Source organism: Neovison vison, chromosome 13, assembly GCF_020171115.1.
Source record: "Neovison vison isolate M4711 chromosome 13, ASM_NN_V1, whole genome shotgun sequence".
Taxonomy (NCBI): domain Eukaryota; kingdom Metazoa; phylum Chordata; class Mammalia; order Carnivora; family Mustelidae; genus Neogale; species Neogale vison.
The window spans coordinates 146607573-146629641 of NC_058103.1; the positions used below are offsets into that span (position 1 = coordinate 146607573).

The following is a 22069-nucleotide window of genomic DNA, read 5'->3' on the forward strand; positions in this document are numbered from 1 at the left end:
CTGGCTCAGGTCACCATCTCAGCTTTGGGCTTCCTGCTCAGCGGAAAGTCTGCTTCTCCCTCTGCCCCTTCTCCTGGTCATGCTCTCTCTCTCTCTCTCTCTCAAAAACATAAATAAAATCTGGGAAAAAAAAGAAAGTAAAGCGAAATCTTAAAGGGCCGGAATAAAGTGTAATGTGTAGGTTATAATAAAAAAGCCTCCTGACTTCCGGTTCCAGACAAAATGGGTTTAGACATATTTACTCCTGTTTTTCCCACTAAGTAAAGCTAAAACCCCTGGACAGTCTGTGTAAACCAGACATGGGAAGACTCTTTGAGGCTGAGAGAAGAAACAGACTTGCTAGTGAACTTGAGATGCCAAGAATGATAGGGCAGTGAGTTTCTTGGGTTTTCTTTTGCTCTTTTAGATCTGACTGGATCCTGGAGAAGCTTGCGTCCTAATACCTCAATGGCTGCAGCCCACAAAAAGCCCCAGGAGAAGTCTGCTTTCTCTAGTCAAAAGACAGGACAGGGGCAGACAAGACAGAAAACTTGTGGACATTAATCACTCCAGTCCAGTCAAATTCAAACAAACAAACAAAAGCCCCAAACAAATGATATCCCAGCCCCCTCAGCCAAGTGGGAGCCTATACTTAACAGGTGCCAGGCATAAGGAGGCAGTGGAGATCCCTGAGGGTACCTCAACTTCCAAATCCATCCATTGGGAAGAAGATGCCCTCCCTGCCCTTCTTGGGTTATGTTAGAGGAGGAACAGGGGAGAAACAGGGCACCCCCCACCCTATAACGCAGTTCCCCCACCTGCAGTGTCAGCGGAGGGGATCACAGAGTGTGTGTGTGGGGGAAGCAGCCCCACATTTTTCAAGTGATGGGAAAAAACAAACAAAAAGAACTGTCAATCCGGGATTCTATATCCGGTGAATGTCCTTCAGGAATAAAGGGAAAATAAAGAAGTTCTCAGATGAAGGAAAATTAAGGAATTTACTGCAAGCAGACTTACCCTAAAAGAATGGCTAATGGAAGTTGTAAAATGGAAAAAACGGATTGAAGAAGGAATCTGAGAACATTAGGAAGAAAGAAAGAACAATGGAAAGAGGAAAAGTATGGGTACTTTTTAAAAAAGCTTTACTTCTTGGGCTGCCTGGGTGGCTCAGTGGGTTAAGCCTCTGCCTTCAGCTCAGGTCATGATCTCAGGGTCCTGAGATCAAGTCCTGCATGGGGCTCTCTGCTAGGCAGGGAGCCTGCTCCCTCCTCTCTCTCTCTCTACTTGTGATCTCTCTCTGTCAAATAAATAAAATCTTAAAAAAAAAAAGCTTTACTTCTTTTTATAAGTTTAGTTTGATGGTTAAGGCAAAAATGATAACTAGTGTGGTTATCAATATTTTCAAAGGAAATAGTTAAGACAATTTTAAGTGAGGAGGGTAAGGGACTCAAAAAGAGGTAATATTTCCATACCACATTATAATTACACTTCATGGGTCAAATAAATAAATAAAATCTTTAAAAAAAAGATTTTGTTTATTTATTTGACAGAGAGAGAGATCACAAGTAGGCAGAGAGGCAGGCAGAGAAAGAGGGAGAAGCAGGCTCCCCGCCGAGCAGAGAGCCCGATGCGGGGCTCAATCCCAGGATGCTGGGATCATGACCCAAGCCGAAGGCAGAGGCTTTAACCCACTGAGCCACCCAGGTGCCCCATAAACAAAATCTTTTAAAAAAATGTTCAACTGGGGCACCTGGGTGGCTCAGTCAGTTCAGTGTCTACCTTCCACTCATGTCATGATCTCAGGGTCCTGGGATCAAGCCCCTTGTCAGGCTCCCTGCTCGGAGGCAAGTCTGTTTCTCCCATTCTCTCCCTCTGTGATCTCTCTCACTCTTATTCTCTCTCAAATAAATAAATAACGTCCTTAAAAAAATAAAAAAAAATTTTAAATGTTCATGAGGGAAGCAGGAGGAAGAACAGAAAACCAGACACTAAAAACTAAAACCAAACAAAAAACCCCACAGACAAAAAAATACAATGGTAGACTTAAGCCCTTATATATTACACACAGATCGTTTAAATACATCAGTTAAAAGAGACTGGCAGAACAGATTTTTTTAAATGACTCAATTATTTGTCATGTAAAGGAACTCACTTCAATATAATGATATAGAAAGGTTGACAGAAAAAGAATGAAACCAGATATACTATGCAAACACTCATCAGAGAAAGCAAGAGAGCTATATTAATAGCAGACAAAGTGTTTCAGAGCAGAGAAAATCACCAGTTATAGAGAGAGATATTACATCGTGATAGAAGGGTCAATCCACTAAGAAGACATAGCAATTCTAAATGTGTATGCACCAAACAACAGAGATGCAAAATACATAAAGCAAAATAATGATAGAACTGAAAGGAGAAATAGACTCATCCACAATTAGAGTTGAAGATTTCAACATCTCTCTCAATAAGTGATAGAACAGCTAGACAGAAAGCACAGACACAGAAGAACTCAAAAACACTACTAACCAACAGTATCTAATTGGTATTTTAGAACACTCCACTCAACAGTGGCAGAATATACACTGTTTTCGAGTGCTCAAGGAGCATATATAAAGATAGATCATATCCTGGTCCATAAAATAAACCTCAATGTATTTAAAAGAATTGAAATCATACAGAGTGTGTCCACCAAATCAATGGAATCAAACTAGAAATCAAAAATAGAAGGATAACAGGGAATCTGCAAACAATGGGAAACTGAACAACACACTTAAATTAATCCATGGGTCAAAGAGGAATTCTCAAGAGAAATTTTAAAATATGCAGATATGTGGGAAAAAAATAAGGTGTCCAAATTTATGACACAGCTGTGCTGAGAAAATTTATGGCACTAAATGCGTATCTTAGGAAAGAGGTAATATTTCCATACCACATTATAGGAAAACTCTCACCTCGATAATCTACATTCTCACTTAAGGAATCTAGAAAAAGAAGAGCAAAATAAACGTAAAGCAAAACGAAGAAGAGAGGGGCGCCTGGGTGGCTCAGTGGGTTAAAGCCTCTGCCTTTGGCTCAGGTCATGATCTCAGGGTCCTGGGATCCAGCATGGGGAAATCTCTGCTCAGCAGGGAGCCTGCTTCCTCTTCTCTCTCTGCCTGCCTCTCTGCCCACTTGTGATCTCTGTCTCTGTCAAATAAATAAATAAAATCTTTGCCTGGGTGGCTCAGTTGGTTGAGCAGCTGCCTTCGGCTCAGGTCGTGATCCCAGCGTCCTGGGATCGAGTCCCACATCGGGCTCCTTGCTAGGCGGGGCGCCTGCTTCTCCCTCTGCCTCTGCCTGCCATTCTGTCTGCCTGTGCTCGCTCTCTCTCTCTCTGATAAATAAATAAAATCTAAAAAAATTAAAAATAAAGAGAAAGAGCAGAAATCAATGAAACTGAAAACAAGCAAACAAAAATCAATGAAACGAGCTCATTCTTTGAAAAGATCAATAAAACTGATAAACCTCTAGTTAGACTGATATTAAAAAAAGAGAGAGAACACAAATTACCTATATCAAGAATGAAACAGAGGTTTCACTGCAGACCCTGCAGACGGCTGGAGTCCTGCACTGAACCCACAGCTTTTACCAAGCCTCCCAATATCATCTTCATCATCTGAATTTTAACTCCCTGACAGCTCTGCGTATCCTCTAAGGGGACCTTGACCCACGGTCCCCCCTTTCCTTGACCTTCCTACAGTATACCATAAACAACCCCCCCCTTTGTCCTTAGACTCCACCTGAATATCCCTTTAACTTCTTGCCCTTTTGGAAATCTGGCTTCTTCTATTTCCAACAGGAAATACTTTTTAGTCATTAAATATTATCCCTCCCCCCTCCGACTATGAAACAAAGCAATACAGAATTATAGACAATTTAGAAAAGTGTTATATACTTTAAAAAATCAGCATAATGTCATCACCATCACAGACAACTTTCCGTCCAGTTTTAACAGTTTAAAAATATACACATAAAAAAGTCGGGGGTTCTCACTGTTTCGCGGTCCTTTTTTCATCTAGTGTTACCTATAAAAAGCTACATGATGTTCCTTCCCTTTAGGGTGTACTGTACTTGAGTCATTCGCACTTGCGCTGTTTTCCAGTTTTTCTCAAGTCAGATAACTATGATGTACGTACACGTCTTTTATTTGGATCTAATCACCTCCTTCAGAGAAACTCCTTGAAATCATCGGGGAAAAAGAGGTGAACTTTAAATTGTTGATAATTTTTTCTTAAGTTACAAGAAAACGAAAGTCTTCATCATCGGATTCTACCCCATGGACAGTCGAGGGAGGCTTCTTACCATCCCCAATGCCTTCCCAGTACCAAGTTTGCAAGTTTTAGTAAACACCTCCCAGCAGCCCGCACCCACGCCTGCGCACAACCGCCCCAACGCAGGCCTCCGGCCCAAAAGGGAAACTTAAGGACACGCCCCCGAAGCGCAACCTCTTTAAATTTTAAAACGAAGGCCCAAGCCAATGAATGTTAAGTTTCCCCCGGAACTCGGAGCTCCGCTCAGAGCCACGCCCTCCACCAATCAGGCAGAGACCTTCTCCGCCTCCCTTCCAATCAGCGCCAAGAGTGGAAGTCACTCGCGTAAGCGACGTAAGGCAAGCGACCAATAGGAGCTGACTTTGGGAACCAACTCCGCCAATGGCAGGAGCACTTGGAGAGCGCGGGAGCTTTTCCATGAGAGCTCCTGAGGGAAGAGCTGAATGGCGCTGGTTGTCGGAAGCTAGGGCAGAGAAGAGAGCCGCGCAGGCCCCGGCCCGAGCCCCGGGGCGGCGGCGCGACCGACATGGCCTGCTGTCACAACGTTATGCTGCTGCTGGACACCGCGGGCGGCGCCGCCGGCCGGAGTCCGGTCCGACGGGCCGCCCTGCGCCTTCTCACCTACCTGAGTTGCCGATTCGGCCTGGCGAGGGTCCGCTGGGCCTTCAAGTTCTTTGACTCGGAGGGGGCGCGGAGCCGGCCGTCGCGCGTGTCTGACTTCCGCGAGCTGGGGGCCCGCTCCTGGGAGGACTTCGAGGAGGAGCTGGACGCCAGGCTCGGGGACGGCGCCCACGGCGCCCACCTGCCGGGCCCGGCGCCCCGGGCCAGCCACACGCACAGCGCCCTGATGGAGACGCTGCTGGACTACCAGTGGGACCGGCCCGAGATCACGTCGCCCACGAAGCCGATCCTGCGCAGCAGCGGGAGGAGACTGCTGGACGTGGAGGGCGAGGCCAAGGAGGCCGAGACCGCGCTCGGGGGCTTTGGGAACGCGGTCTTCCTGCTGGCCCCCTGTCCGCATTCGCAGAGGGAGCTGCTGCAGTTCGTGGCCGGCTGCGAGGCGCAGGCCCGGCGCCTGCCGCCTCCCCCGAAGCAGGTGATGGAGAAGTTGCTGCCCAGGAGGGTCCAGGAGGTCATGATCGCCCGAAAAATCACCTTGTACTGGCTGGATACCACCGAGGGGCCGAAGGTAAGTCCGCGGGGAACTCGCACGGGGCGCACCGTGCCCCGCTGGCGGACCCGAACCTGGCAGCGTCTGCAGGGCAGCGGGGAGACGCACCCCCGGCACGGGTCCCTTCAGAAGGGAAGTCCCGGGGTCGCAAACTGCGACGACAGGTAGGTCCTTGGTACACACTACGGTACGCGTGTGAGGCCCTTCCCAATTTGGGCCCTTCTCTGCCTCCGCAGGGGCTGTTTTTCCTACCCAGGACGAATACTCGGCACATGGAAGCATCGCCTAGTCGGTCGACAAACCTTGACTCCGTGTTCTGTGTCCCCGGTCACCCCGAATGCCAGTGCTCCCTCTTCTATGCCAGCCCAGACCTAGAACGCCTTGTCCCGTGACCACTACTGTCTCCGCTTCCGAATTTCCCCGCGCTTCTGTGGCACTCCCGCTGTCCCCTTTAGATCTTCCAGTTGTGCGAGTCTCTCACCGTCCATCTAGTCTGAAAATACCTCAAAGGCTTTGTTTCCCCTGAAGATGCGTATTGAACATTGTGCCAGTTTAGTAACTATTTGTTGACTAAAGGAATAAATTTAGATAATTATAGTCACAAATGGCTCATTTAGATTTTTGTTAGGCAGTGGGACCCCCTGCTCCTGTTAAGTACCCCGAGATAAATTTGTATTGTTTTTAAGGTTTTATTTATTTATTTGAAAGGGATTAGGAGTGGGGGGAGGAGCAGAGGGAGAAGCCGACTCCCTGCAGTGCAGCGTGCCCTCCTCCTTCGGGCTGGATCCCAGGACCCTGAGATCATGACCTGAGCCGAAGGCAGACACTGAGCCACCCAGGCCCACAATAAGTACTTTTCCCCTTGCCATTTTTCCTCCTGTCACCTTCATTTAATTAACAAAAAGTCATTGAGAAGCCATTGCATTGAGTGCCTACTGCACTGTAAAAGTTGCAGAAGGTGTGGTGGCCAGCTGGGGTGGTTTACCTTCCAGTGAGGAACATATATTAAACAGATAAGAACAAACAGGTGAGCAACAGGAGGTGGAAAGGTGCAGAGGGAGCTTCATGAGCGGGAGAGGTAAAGGAGGAGGAACAGGAAGGTTGGGAGAGAACATTCCAGACAAAGAGCAGGTATAAAGATTTGAAATGGAAAGGAGCTTAGTTTGTTTCAGAAAGCACATGTCTGTAGGGCCTAGGCAGTCAAAGTGCAGATTTTCTTCTCATTGATGGGCAGTGGCTTAATCAGATGAAAGATGTGATTCCACTCACTGGAAACACATGTGACTAAACTAGGAGTGGGTTAAATTGCAGGATTACAAATGGAAAATGAGCAGGTACTTAAAGAATGATAAACGTTAAAATTTCCTGGGGCACCTGGGTGGCTCAGTGGGTTAAGCCTCTGCTTTCAGCTCAGGTCATGATCCCAGGGTCCTGGGATTGAGCCCCGCATCGGCCTGCTTCCCCCTTCTCTCTGCCTGCCTCCCCCTCTCTCTGCCTGCCTCTCTGCCTACTTGTGCTCTCTGTCTGTCAAATAAATAAAATGTTTTAAAAAAAAAAAAGTTAAAATCTCCAATGTGCTTTCACATACAAAGCCCAAAAAAGACATGGTAAATGCAAAATAAGGCAGCAGTGGCTTGTCAGAGAAAAGGAAAGAACAGAGGTGTTTAAGGGCCTTTGGTGGAGAAAATGGAATCCTAGAACTTAAAATTTGTTAAGGCAGCAAATCGTGTGTTGGACATAGTACACAACACATAACTGTGTGATTTGGGGTAATGGATACCAAATCACACCAAAGACTTTATTCTGGAATTATATCAAATACTGGCTAGAAATAAATCTTAGCAGATGGGGCTTGGAGAGTCTTCTTTTTTTCTTTTTGGAACAGCATTTCAATAAGTAAATTGACGGTGTCTTTTTAAAGATCTCTTCCAGCTCTGACATTCTACCATCTGGGGGATAGGTTTTCTCTGAGGTTTCCCTTCTCACATCTGCTATGTTGTTTACCCTAAGAAAATGCCCATCAAACAAGCTTCTCTGGAATTTTTTCTTTTCTGGTGAAGATTCATCTTTTCCTGTTCAAAAAGCCTCTTCCCCACCACATTGTGGAGACAAAAGGGAGTTTTAGGTTAGTCCCTGGAGAGCTCTCACTGCAGGGGTAGAGAGAAGGGAAGGAGAGGTCCTGTCTTGCGGAGCTGATAGTTTGAGAGACAGAAGCGGAAGAAACAGAACCTGGACCCACAGACTTGGGGAGAGGGATCCAAGCACAGAACTCTTACAGGATAGAAGGGAGCGCAGGAAACCACTGGCGTGCTTTTGACTTGGTACCTCTGATTTATTTAGAACGTACATATTCCATATCTGCTGGATGCTGGGTGTACCATTAGTGAACCAGACAGATGTAGTTCCTGCTCTTGTGAAGTTTATAGTCTTTTTTTCCCCCAAGATTTATTATTTTTTTTTAAGTAATCTCTACAAATCTCTACACCCAATGTAAAACTCGAATTTAACCCCGATATCAAGAGCCCCATGCTCCAGTGACCGAGCCAAGCAAGTGCCCCTGAATTTATAGTCTTGTGGATGTTTATAAATCTCCAGATTTGAAATTATCACTAAAACTTGTCTCTCACTTAATCTGTTACATGCATAAAAATGAAAAATGTAACCATCCGCTACATAGTGATTGTGGGTGTTTGTTTTTGTTTTGTGATTGTGTTTTTTTTTTTTTTTTAAAGATTATTTATTTATTTATTTGTCATAGAGAGAGAAGCGAGAGCAAGCACAGGCAGACAGAGTGGCAGGCAGAGGCAGAGGGAGAAGCAGGCTCAATCCCAGAAGTGGGACTCAATCCCAGGACGCCGGGATCATGACCTGAGCCGAAGGCAGCCGCTTAACCAACTGAGCCACCCAGGCGTCCCTAATCATGCTTATATTCTCATCAAAAGTTGATGTTTTTTTCAACTCTTATTAAAGCTTTACCTTTCAGGCACCTGGGTGGCTCAGATGGTTAAGCATCCGCCTTTGGCTCAGGTTATGATCCCAGAGTCCTGGGATTAAGTCCTGCATTGGGCTCCCTGCTTCTCAGAGAGCCTGCTTCTGCCTCTGCCTCTCTCTCCCTCTCTCCCTCTCGCTCTCATGAATAAATAAATAAATAAACTCTTAAAAAAAAATAAAAATAAAAAGCTTTACGTTTAAATTGATAAGCAGTTTTTTTTGTTTTTTTTTGTTTTTTTTTTTCCTAGCTGTCCTCTAGCCCGAATATCTAACAATTTCAAAAAATTTTTTGTTTCCCTTTGGCAGAAAATCCTAATCAGGATCTATGGTATATGAACTAGCTTACCATTCTCCCCATAGCGGTGAACATGGGCATGGACATATAGATGGTAACAGCAAATATTAATTGGTTAATTTCCAAGCTGGCATGCATAACTGGAACAAAAATTGTATAATATATTGTTTATCTTCACTATATGAGATATTTTCTCTTGTGCTCTGATATTTTCTATTCTGTTTTTTTTGTTGTTGTTTGTTTGTTTGTTTGTTTGTTTTGTACCCCTTCCCCCCAGGGCTCTCTCACTCTATTCTGGTTTTTTTTTTGATGCTGATCACGAGCCAGTCAGTTGATCCATCAAAGGATCCATCCAAGTCCGCCAAAGGGTCATGACCCTCATTTTAATAGCACTCTCCAAGATAGTTCTTGGTTCTTGGACTAGTCCTTGCTTTGTTGTGACCTTGGGTACTCTTACGGCCCTTTTTGAACTTGAGTATATGAAGTCTGGAGATGACCGGCAAGACCTCACATTCCATAGCAATTTATGATCCACAGTTGTTAAGTCCTGTGGAGTAAGCAAACCAGCAGGGTAACTATTTTGGGGTAGGCACTCTTCTGTCATGTTCCTATACTGTTTGAATATTGTCATGTTATACTGTGATGCTGAGTTAAATATTTCATGTTACTGTGGTTTTACTCACTCTACCCCCAACTTTAAGATTCTAAAAGACAGAGACTAAGTCTTACTAATCCATAGCATATAAAGGTTGCTCCATTAAAGTTTGTTAAAAGAAGGTTGAATGAACAGTTGTTTATGTGAGGAAATAAAGGCTGGCTTTTACAGAGAAAGCAGGATTTGAGCTAGATTACCCAAGTTGGGGAAGAAGGGGGAAAGCACTGGAAACAGAATGAATCAAAGCATGGAGGATAAAATACAGCATGTTCAGGAAACAGAGAGTGGTTCAGTGCGCCTGGAGGGTAGCGGTGGGCGAGGGAAAGATGATGTGTTTGGAAAGGTTGCTTAGGGCTGGGCTAAGCCCAAGACTTGCTCTACCGTGGAGGCAGCGGGAAGTCCTTGAAAGCTTTTAGAGCAGTCGCACGATCAGATCCATGATCTGGGAGAATGCTGAGAGCAACCGGAGAGGCCGGACCCAGGAGGGAGAGGCTGTGCAGGGAGTCCAGGCAAGAGATGACAAGGGCTGTGGTGAGAGCAGCCTGCATGGTGACGAGATACTGGCCATGGTTTGTGTCTTAATAAGTACAGTAATCGAATAACTTGATCCTTTAATGTAGATGTCAGCTTTACTTTCTCCCACTCCCGTCAAACTTGATTTATGGATGCTTCATTTATAGCCCCCTGCGTTTCTTTGTCATTTTGCTTTAGTTGTGGGACTCCCCGGACCACCTCGGGTACTGGGCCGTGTGTGAACTGCTCCACGTTGTTGGCGGCACGATCTTACCATCCGAAACTTTCAGCCAGGACTGTACTAAAGCTGGGGAAATGCTGCGTGGTAGTGAAAAAAAGCTGGCAAGTGAATCTGCCCCGTCTTCCTGGATTTCAGCTCTGCCACCTGATGCCACTCTGAACTGTTTGCTCTATAATTCTGCCTATGAAGCCTCCTTCCCACGGATGGAAGGAACATTATTTCTCCCTGTTGAAGGTAAGCAGATATTCTCTCTCGGGGAGCGTTATGGTCTCAGTACGTTGATTTCTTTCAGGCAAGCCTGTGCTTTTCACTTTCGATTTTCCAACAGTCTAGGCACTCGATTAATGCTTGTAATTAAAAGGTGTCTGTGCAGAGCGCCTGGGTGGCTCAGTCGGTTGGGCGACTGCTTTTGGCTCAGGTCATGATCCTGGAGTCCAGGATCGAGTCCCGCATCAGGCTCCCAGCTCCATGGGGAGTCTGCTTCTCCCTCTGACCTTCCCCCTCTCATGCTCTCTCACTCTCTCTCTCTCAAATAAATAAATAAAATCTTTTTTTAAAAAAAAAAAAAGGTGTCTGTGCAGAATCAGGTAGCACCGGGAAGTGTTAAAACACGGGCGCCGGGTAACTGCCAGCTCCCCTTTAAAAAGAATACTGAGTGATTTTTAAAGAATTTTCCAGCTGTTGAAAAGAAGGATAATACTGTTCAGGTGCCCACACAAAGGGGCGGTAAGATTTCCCGCCCCATAGAAGAAACTGATAAATGGAAGGCCATAGGGAAGCAATGATTGAGAGAAGAAATAACAAATCAGTGACCAGCTTCTGAAAATGGTGCTTTTTACTGGGAAGGGCCAGCATGTTAGACTCCTCAGAAGTTTACTGCATGATCTGTTGTATAGTGAATTTCACATCTGAATCCCGTATCCACACAGAAGTTCTACTCTGTAGAGATGTATACATAAAACTAGTTACATTCATTGTGTACAGTTTAAGGAAATTTCAAGAGTAATTTTTTTAAAAAATATTTTATTTATTTGATTCATCACAAGTAGGCAGAGAGGTACCCATAGAGAGAGGGGAAAGCAGGATCTCCACTGAGCAGAGAGCCCGATGCAGGTCTCGATCCCAGGACCCTGAGATCATGACCTGAGCCGAAGGCAGAGGCTCAACCCACTGAGCCACCCAGGCGCCCCAAGAGTAGTTTTGTCATACATAACCTTTAGAATTCAACATTCTCTTATGATGTGATATACTCTATTTTACGGATTTAAGCTATGTTGTCTTTTTTGTAAGTCTCGAGTATTGCCTGAATACTTCTTTCTCAGGCATGATTACTGAGAATTTCTGACATTCAGTTGGACCCTTGTGATTCTGTTCACATGTAACTCTTCCTATAGAACGAAACTTACTCGCTCTGCTAGCCTGTCGGCAGTGGGATGAACCTTGAAGGGACAGTACCAGTACTACACTGACAATCTCATTTTTTTTCTTCTTGCTGTTAAATCTATTTTTAGTAATGATTACATTAGAATTTTAATATTCCTTATCTCTAACAGGCAAAGAGACTCAAGAAACATGGACAGTCACTCTAGAGCCCCTGGCCATGCATCAGAGACATTTCCAGAAACCAGTCAGAATTTTTCTCAAAGGCACGGCAAGCCAGTGGTCTCCCCCAGCGAGCAGCACTTTGGGCACTGAGAGCTGGATGCTACGAAGTTCGGAGAACAGGTCAACTCAGAGGGTGTTATTCCAGCAGCTGGTAAGCAGGCTGGCTGCTGAAGAGTTACACCTGGTAGGTACCTGGCGCATGCTCAGTCCTTTTTATCTAAAACCACACTGGTGAGGTGAAATTAGTGTGTTTATGAAGTGCCGAGGAATGTTCTACACGGCGTGGTTTCAGTGACACGTGTAGCATCATGACAGTGCCCCATAGTGACGAAACAGTTTATAAAACTGCATGTACCTTGATCCCAGTTAAGTTAAATTTAGTCACGTGGGGAAAAAAGGCAGCGGGCCGAATGCAAATATTAGTTTAGGGCGGTGAAGTAATGTCTGGTTTCTAGTTATTTTGCAAGCTTCCTGTTACATATTTATTAACTTTATATAATCAATATCATTTTTTAAAAGCCCTGCACTGTAACATTAGATGTAATAGTGTTCAGTAGTTACACTAGTAACTAGTGTTCAGTAGTTACAACAGTAGATGTAATAGTGTCTTCTGAAAAATACATATTTATCCAGATTTTGTTGAAAGGTGATGGTTATTTTTAAATGACGAGCAAATTTCTCACCTTACTTTGTGTTTTGCCTTTGTTACCTCAGAAGGCTTCCATCTTCTGGATCCCATTGTGAGACACTTAAAGAAAAGCTCTATAGTCTCTGAACCGGTGTTCTAAGATTTGTCTGTTCTGATAGAGCACTGGGTAGGGAGTCAGGCAGTCTGAATTGGGTCTCAGCTCTGCTGCCCAACCGTGTAATCTGAATAAATCCCTTAAGTCATAGTATTGGGTTAGAGCATGGGTTTCGAATTCATGTGCTCTTGGCTTCTGCATCTTAGTACCTGGGTGACCTTAAGCAGGTTACTTATTTCTCAGCCTTAATTCCTCCTCTGTAAAAGAGAGATAATAATCATTTTTACCTCAGAGTAATGTTGTGAGGTCCTCAGTTTTGAGGACTCGGTGAGTTATAATCTCATCGTAAGTGCTTAGTAAATGTTCCTGGGAACCTTCGCTTTTTTTTATTTGTAAATTGAGAGATTAAGGTAATATGGTCATTAAATTCAATTCTAGCACTTATACCCATCCAGTCTGTCTTTTCCACAGTTTTCACTTTTCTAATAATAATCATCAGGAGAAACTATCAATCTGTCTTTTACTAAGCTACATTCTTCTTTAGCCATAGGACAACATTCTTCTCAACTAATTAGAACTTCTGACATAGGTTGCCAGTGTGGACCTTGGTGAAGGCTGGCCCCCAATCACGGGAGTTATTTCCCCCCTCTCCACCAATGCTACAATTCTCACCGTGTTCCGCACTGAGGAGGCTGAATTTCAAAGACCTTTTCTCCAAACAGTTGTGGCAGAGAGCCCCCAGGATACAGCTTCTCTTGTTTCTGATGTTATGGATAGTGTCTTGAATCAGGTTCAGAATTCACTTGAAGATCCTGTTACCTGCGGTAAGCTTTGCAACCAATAACTAACATACTCCCGGGCAGTGGGTTTATAGTTTTTTCCACTGTCAGAATTTTTTTCACTGTGCTCTTTATGAACCTCAATATATATTATGAAACAGATAAAACAGATAAAAGCAAGCTATAAGCAATTTAAGCTTGCAATTAAGCTTGCAAGCAAGCTTCAGGCAATTTAAATCAGTATTATTTATAGAAATTCTAAAGCACTTCTGTGAAACTGCTTTGAAATCAAAGGTATAAGGTGAACCTTGTATTAATATATTTAATGAAGACTGTATATAAAACTTGTGATTCTGTCTACCTTGCAGTCTGTTGAATTGTTACTAACACAATACAAACCTTATTTATGCTAGGTGGATAGAAATATAATCAATTTGATATTTATTCCACAGATTTATTGAGTGGCTGCTGTGGCAGACGCTGTACTAAGTAATGGCAATGTGTCAGAGAACAAAATAGAAGTCTCTGTTCTTAGTATATGTCTAGTCCAGGAAACAAGACAATAACTAAGGAGGTTGCATAGTATGTTTGAAAGAGATAAGTGCCATTGTAATAAAGCAGGAAAAAAGGAGTGGGGAGTGTAAGGGGTGGGAGGGTTGCAAATACAGGAAGAACATTGCTGATAGAGGCAACTCAAGCACCAAGACCCTGAGAAGGGCGTGTGTCTGGTGCGTCTGAGGAACTGTGAGTTCGCCTACGTTTGTACATTGCTGGGTAGCATTTTTTATAGACAGCAGAGGCCTACTGGAATTGTTGATGTGGACGAAGGAATGTTGTTAATGATGTGACTTTGTGTGTCCTGTGCCACCTGTTCAAAGGAGGGGCAAGTGCTTCCACTTTGGGCCTAATGCCTCTCTTTCTTTCCGTCCTCTCCCACCGCTGCTCCTGTCCCGGTAGCTGCTCCTGTTCCAGAGTGGGCCCAGCAGGAACTTGGCCGCACCGATCCCTGGAGTGCGGCTGTTGTGGAGACGTGGTTTTCTAGCTCTAACCTTAGTGGTGCCAGTTCAAGTTTGATGGAGTCATTTGGGTAAACCTTTTTTATTTCTCTGGATATTGACTGATGAAATCAACTCACTTCTCTCTACGTATGGGTTGGTTTGTGTGACATACCACATTTTCTTAGTATAGTCCCATAATATTTAAAACTATGTGAAAATGGAGAGCATTTTTTTTTTTTAAAGATTTTATTTATTTATTTGACAGACAGAGATCACAGGTAGGCAGGGGGATAGGCAGAGAGAGAGGAGGAAGCAGGCTCTCTGCTCTGCAGAGAGCCAGATACGGGGCTCGATCTCAGGACCCTGGGATCATGACCTGAGCTGAAGGCAGAGGCCTTAACCCACTGAGCCACCCAGGCGCCCCAATGGAGAACATTTTCAAATGGTCATAGATTTTCAGTTTTACAAGATGAAGAGAGTTCTGGAGATGGATGGAGGTGATTGATGGTAGCTTAATTATAAATCAACTTAATACCCCTGAATTTTGTACTCGAAAGTGGTTAGGATGTTATATTCATGGCATGTATATTTTGCCATGATAAAAAAAAAATTGGAAAAAATAAAAATGCACTCATTATGGAAGTCAGAAAATAGTATTAAAGCTCAGTAAAAATGAAAAATAACATTTGGTTAATGTAGCTAAGTATACTTCAAGGAAGATTCATAGAACTTATCTTTTAAGGAAGAAGAGCTAAAAACCAGTTAATTAAGGGTCCAGTACAGTAAGTAACACAAGGGAGTAAACCCCCAAAATAAGACAGTAATAAAAGATAAGAACAAACATGAATCACAGGGAAAAAAAAACAATAGAAATCAACAAACATAAAGTGATTCTTTGAGAAGCCAAATAAAATAGAATTATCTATAGCAAAATCAGGTTTTTTAAAAAATAATATTTTATTTATGTGAGATAGAGCATAAGCAGGGGGAGTGGCAGGCAGAGGGAGGGGGGGAAAGCAGGCTCCCCACTGGGCAGGGAATCCGATTTGGGGCTTGATCCCAGGATCCTGAGATCATGACCTGAGCCAAAGGTAGATGCCTAATAGGCTGAACCACCCAGACAAACCACATTAGAAATGTCAAAGAGGGGCGCCCAGGCTCAGTATAGCCTACAGTTCTTAGTTTCGGCTCAAGTCATGTTCTCAGGGTCTTGGGCTTGAGCCCTGTGTCAGACTCTGTGCTCAGCAGGGAGTCTGCTTGAGAGTCTCTCTCTGCCTCTGCTCGCGCCCCCCGCCCTCACTCTCTCTCAAGTAAAGAAATCCTAAAAAAAGAAAAAAAAATGTAAGAGATATAGAAGAAATTCAAATTAGTATTAAGAGGTAAAGCTAAGGTTTATTTTTGCCATAGAGATAACCAGTTGTTCGAGCACCATTTGTTAAAAGATAATCTCACTGAGTTACTGTGGCAGCTTTGTCGAAATCAGTTGGCCACCATCATCTAGGTCTATTTCTGAAAAGAATCTGGTCTGGACAGTGTGTTAATATCACATTGTCTCGAGTACTGAAATCAGGTTGTCTTAGTCCTCTCAACTTTGTTTTATTTTCAGAATTGTTTTGACTATTCTAGATCCTTTGCATTTCCATGTAAATTATGGAATCAGTCTGTTAATTTCCACCAGAAAAAGGTGTTGGGATTTTTCACCAACAGTGCATTGAGTCTGTAGGTCAGTCTGGGAAGAACTGACTTAATAACGAGTTTTCTGATTCATGAACATGGTACAGCTCAAAAGGGCTAAGATGGAACAGGTGCACTTTCCCCTATAAGAAAGCAGTGTTTACCATAAAGCTCTAGTGAGTAAGGCAGCGTGGGATGCGTGCAATGATTTGACAGAGAGACCCATGCAACAGTAAAGTGCCCCCAAAATGACCCGCTCCTGTATGGGAGCCCAGCATATGACAGAGGCAGAATTTTAAATCTGGAAAATAACAGACTTTTCAATAAATGGTGGTGTGACCGTTGGCTCTCTAGAAGAAAAAATGATTAAAATTAGATTTCTACGTCACAGCATACACAATGATAAATTCCTAATAAAATTTTAAAAACAAGTGTGAAAAGTAAAGCTTTAAAATTTTAAGAAGGGGGCACCTGGGTGGCTCAGTCATTAATTGTCTGCCTTCCGTTCAGGTCATGATCCCGGGGTCCTGGGATCAAACCCTGCATCAGGCTCCCTGCTCATCAGGAAGCCTGCTCTCTGACCCACACTCTCCCTGCTTGGGTTCCCTCTCTCGTTGTGTCTCTGTCAAATAAATAAATAAAACCTTAAAAAATTTAAAAAAAAAATAAGTAAAATTATAAGAAATTATCAGGCACCTGGGTGGCTCAGTGGGTTAAGCTGCTGCCTTCGGCTCAGGTAATGATCTCAGGGTCCTGGGATCAAGTCCCGCATCGGGCTCTGCTCAGCAGGGAGCCTGCTTCTCTCTCTCTCTCTCTGCCTGCCTCTCCATCTACTGTCAAATAAATAAATAAAATCTTTAAAAAAAAAAAAAAGAAATTATCTCCCCTCCACCTGGCAGGGGAGATACCATGATCACAAAGGTGGTTTTCCCAGGGCAAGGCTTATCCATTGCACTCCAGATGTGCTGACCCCTGCAATTTCCGCCAATGTGAGAAACTCGACTGCATAATTCGTGGTAGTGGGGGACCGTGTTCGTGCTTCCCCCACCCCCCCACAAAATGAATAAATAAATAAATAAATAAAAATTGTAAGAAGAGAAAATGAGTAGTTGAGGCTGGGAATGGATCTTTTTGCATAAAACCTCAAGCATTCAAACCATGAAGGAAAATCGATGACTATAATTTAAAATTTTCTGTATGATGTAAAGGACTAGTCATAGGCCTGGGTGACTATAATCCATATAACTAGCAAAGAACTAGTATCCAAATTAGTACAGAGCTCCTTTTCAACAAGGAAAAGACAAGCAATTGGGCAAAGAATGCAAACAAGCAATTCACGCAATGACATCCAACAGAGCAGTAATTTGAAAAGCTATGAAACCGCTGGGACACCTGGCCAGCTCAGTCCGAGGAGTAGGTGACTCTTGATCTTGGGGTTCCGAGTTCAAGCTCCACATTGGGCATAGAGCTTACTTTAAAAAAAAAAAAAAATGCTCAAATGGAAATGAAAACCACAATAAGAAAAAACCTGCAAGATTCTATTTTGTACCAGTAGATTGTCCTAGGTCAGTAAATCCGGTCTAGCACGAGGGAAAATGAGAACACTTTAGACGATAGAATTATAAATGGTTACAAGCGTTTCAGAGAGCAGATTGTATTCCTAGTAAAGCAGAAACTGACCGCCAGCAATTGCACTTACACGTGTCTGCATTAGAGAAGTTTGCACAAACGTGAGAGCTACAGTTGATTGCTCACTGCCAGTTGTTAAAAGTGAAAAAGTGGAAAGAATCATCTGTGTCTCAGTGGGGAAATGGAGAAACGAACTGTGGTATAATTACACAAGGGAATATTACAGAGTAGTGAAACTGAGGAAGCTAGAACTACTTATATGCTCGTGAAAAATATGTTGCTTTCAGACAAAAAAGTACAGAGGGATGGGTGTGATATATGATATTTTTAAAAACTTAGAATGTATAAATAGCAACTTATGTTGGTTTCCGTACATATGTATGTCTCTATGAATAAACACAGGTCTAGGAATACCTCTGGAAGGAAGGGATGGGAAAAGATAGAGTGGGCTTTTTTTGTGTCTATAATGCTTAATTTCATTAAAAAAATCTGAAGTAAATGCGCCTGGGTGGCTCAGTGGGTTAAAGCCTCTGCCTTTGGCTCAGGTCATGGTCTCAGGGTCCTGGGATCGAGCCCCACATCAGGCTCTCTGCTCAGCAGGGAGCCGTAAATATTTTTTTTAAAAATCTGAAGTAGATAGGGTTAAACATTAGCAAACATTTAATCTTGCTGGGATGTACATAGCTAATAATGCTTTCTCTACTGTGTATTTGAAAGGTTCATAGGTTCTAAATTAACAGAAAAACAAACCCTCCCCTCAGTGAAAGGATATCCCACACACTTGGGGAGAAATCCTCTGCTTCAGACGTGCTACGTGTGTGAAGCTGAGACCCTCAGCAGATTCAACGCCCATCGCCATAACCTCCTCCTACTTTAAATCAGATAATACCACATAACGGAGGACAGTGAAATACAAGTAATGCATTTTGAAAGTGTTGCCATGTTCTTAGTTTGCTTAGTGACTGACACGTAGACCTAGGCAGACAAGCATTGGACACGTGATCACCCCCTCCGGCCTGCTTCATCCCCTTCTCACAATCCCAGATCAGTTTACTACAGTGTGAAAGAATGATTTAGGGGTCACTGTGACCATGTTCTGTTACACCGTCTTACACTTATTGACACTGAGTAAAAAATAACTAAGCGATAGTTGCCTGCATGTATCCTTGGACGTGAAGAATCTTGGTAGTAAGTCAGTCCTGTGTGTCATGTTTAATGGTTTTGTGAATAGGTAGCTTCCGTTTCTGACTGGGTTTTTTTGTGTGTTTTTTTGTTTTTTGTTTTTTTGAGGGGTTTAAACAACATACATTTATTGTGTCACAGTTATGGAGTCTACAAGTGTGATTATTAAGTCTGTTGCATGGGTTGGTTTCTTCTGAGAGCTGTGGGGGTGTGTGTGGGGGTCTACTACATGTTTCTCTCCTATCTTCTGGTGTAAGTGTTTAAATTGTGAGAAGAGGGGGATATTTTCCCTTCCAAGCAAAAAATATTTGTGAAGCCTTCTTGTGCAGACATCTTTTGATTAGCTTTTAAAAGGATAGTGAATTTTGTTGTTAAAGCGTTTTGGAAATACCAGAATTTCAGCTTTATCTTGGACCTCTTGCTTTGTTCACAGATTACTACATGCTGCCTCATCTGATAAGGAAGAGTCTTCCAAAACTGAAAGCGAGTTAACGTGTTGCCTGTCCAAGCTCTACCAGAGGAAGTCTCGGGAAGAATCCGCTGTGTCCAATCAGGAAGACAGCAAAAAGAAACGTAAGCACACCGACTGTTTCTTGAGGCAGTCTTGTTTGAGCGTGTATGTTTTAAAAGATTAACTTTCCCTAAAATGAGGTTGAAATGGTAACTGAATGAGAGAAGGACAGGTTCTTCTATTCCAAATTTGAAAAAGATGACATTAATTACAAAAGTGATGTTTAAAAATCGCCCACAATCCTACTTTCTTAATAAACTGTTTCCATTCTTAGTTACGACAGAACTCCAAATCCAGCTTTGTGTGCTGCTTATAAATACCTATCTGCTTCCTTGCCTTTTCAGTTACTATTCTGCCTCATAATTTCACAAAATTTACAAAAATCTTACGTTGTCCAAGAGATTTTCAGTTTTCATCATTATAAATACTAGAGTGTACATGATGCAGATGGTTTATTCTTTGAGTGCCTTCCTTAGAATAAGTTGTCAGGAACAAGTTACTGTACCAGAAAGTGGGAGAGAGTAGCTTTCAGGAGAGTTACGTTGCAACTCTGACCATCGGGGAACACCAAACGGGTCTGGCATTGGCCTTACTAAAAATCATCGGTTTCTGTTGCGATGTTTCATTCCTAAACTTCAGTTTAAAGAAGAGCTCTCTCTCTACTCTGGGCTGGAGGCACAGAGAGATGCACGAACCACCGATGGGCTACGCTTTCTACTCTCACAGAATGCTTCATCTTAAAGTGGTTCCTAAATTGCCAGAAGTGAAAGCTATTTTCCTTTTCTCTGCACGCTGTTGTCTTGGAAGGAGGGGTCCCTCGGACTCCCGTGCGGCGGAAGATGAGCACCATGTGTCGCTCCCTGAAGATGCTGAACGTGGCGAGGCTGAATGTGAAGGCGCAGAAACTGTGTCCCGACAGTGGTCCAGAGGCGGCCGGGGAGAAGAGCGTCCCAAGGGCAGCCAGTGGGAGGACAGCAGATAAATGGGAAAACCGAGGGAGGACACTACGAAGCTCTAAGCCTAAAGGTATTCCTCAGTTCCATAGCCTTTTGGTGTCTAAGGCCAGGTTGACTCTTAATACCCTCAGATTCTTATAAGTGTTAATTTTATCCCTCAATTAACGAACATTTATCAGACATCGGCTGCATTCCTCAAAGTGTGTTATGGGGAACACAATAAAAAGAAGATCATGTCCTGGTCTGAGATTATGATGCAACCACGAAGATGATAATAGTTCATATATGTAGATGCGCACACACATATATATAAAATACACAATGAACTGAGGCAGCCTAATACACAAGAGAGCCAGGAATCTCCAACAGGAAGGACTTGCTCATCAGGGAACTAAAGATATGTGAGGAGCGGAGAACAGGGAGGGCAGCCTTGGGCCGGAATAGGCTGAGGAGGCTTCTTGGGAGCCAGGAGGAGCCCAGGCTGGATGCTGAGGGGCGAGCATTGTTGAGATGGCAGCTCAGTAAGAGAGGGCGTACTAGATGGCGGACTGGCCTACGCAAAGTCACAAAAGGGCCATGGCGCAGCCATACGACAAGTGGTTAAAGAAACTTTCTGCATGGAGGAAGAAAGGGAAGGGGAAAGCTTTGGCAGCGATCTAGGGTATTGAAGTCTTTCAGAGTTGGGCAGAAGAATTTCATCCAGTAATACTAATTTTGCCATTCTTTCTTTCTTTTCTAAAGGAGGGATAGAATTGCAGTAGGTTTCTCCTTCTCAGGGCACGTTTAGAGCCAGTCCTGTGGTAGAGCTGTAAAGATAGCTTAGGGACTTCGGGCAATAACTGCATGATGTCACCTTTGATTTCTTTTGAGAATTCTGAACTAAATAAATAAATTCTGCTCCTTGAAGGGTTTTTTTTTTGGGCCTGTGGAATGTTAGATTCATAGATGATCATCAGTCTGAATGAGACAGAATGTCTTTAATGAGCTAGTAAAAGTATTCAAGAATGTGGATGTTTCATTCAAGAGAGAGCAAAATTAACAGCATTCAAGACCATGTGCTATTAACAGTTTCTAGACTAGATTCTGAGCAGAGATAGACCTGCCCGACAGTGGCACACAGCTTTTTGACAAAGGTGCCCCAGTAATTCAGTGGGCAAAGGATAATCTTTTCAACGAATGGTGTGGGAACAAATGGGTATCTTTATGGAGAAAATGAACTTCAACCTTACCTCTTCCTAGTGTTTTAAATTTCTGCTCTAGATTTTTTCATTCTAATGTTGCTTATTTATGCTTGCTTCCGTTTAAAATGGCTCACACTTACTATAGGTTTCTGGATTTGGTTTTTCAGAGAATCATTGTTTTGTTTCTGTTGATCTCATTTCTTTTTTTTTTTTTTTCTTCCTATTCATTTTTGTTCCTATCTTTCTTATTGCCTCTATTTTTGGGGTTTACTCTCATGTTATTTCGTGTTGGACCCTTAGCTGATCGGTTTTTATTTTATTTTATTATTATTATTATTTTTTAAGATTTTATTTATTTATTTGACACAAAGAGAGAGAGATCACAAGTAGGCAGAGCAGCAGGCAGAGAGAGAGGGAGAAGCAGGTTCCCTGCTGAGCAAAGAGCCTGATGCGGGGCTCGATCCCAGGACCCAGAGATCATGACCTAAGCCAGAGGCAGAGGCTTAACCCACTGAGCCACCCAGGTGCCCCTGGTTTTTATTTATTTATTTATTTTTAAAAGATTTTATTTATTGTGGGGGGTGCAGAGAGAGAGCATGAACATGAACAGGGTGAAGGGCAGAGGGAGAAAAGGCTTCTTGCTGAGCAGGGAGCCC

At 43.3% G+C, this 22069-nt stretch overlaps 1 protein-coding gene and 1 non-coding gene across 3 annotated transcripts in view; both read left to right on the top strand.

Annotated features, from left to right (window-relative positions):
- Positions 1-4728: 4728 nt before the first annotated feature.
- Positions 4729-22069, top strand: part of TICRR (TOPBP1 interacting checkpoint and replication regulator) — a 43554-nt gene continuing 26213 nt past the window's right edge. For both annotated transcript variants that reach the window (XM_044231474.1, XM_044231475.1), the window contains exons 1-7: positions 4729-5478; positions 10113-10389; positions 11709-11944; positions 13093-13327; positions 14240-14369; positions 19199-19338; positions 20084-20302. In XM_044231474.1, coding sequence (XP_044087409.1) covers positions 4816-5478; positions 10113-10389; positions 11709-11944; positions 13093-13327; positions 14240-14369; positions 19199-19338; positions 20084-20302 — 1900 coding nt within the window. In that variant the 5' untranslated portion in view covers positions 4729-4815. The remainder of the gene's footprint in view (positions 5479-10112; positions 10390-11708; positions 11945-13092; positions 13328-14239; positions 14370-19198; positions 19339-20083; positions 20303-22069) is intronic.
- Positions 16839-17002, top strand: LOC122894766. Its single transcript, XR_006381836.1, has one exon. It is a non-coding gene; the product is annotated as a U1 spliceosomal RNA (small nuclear RNA).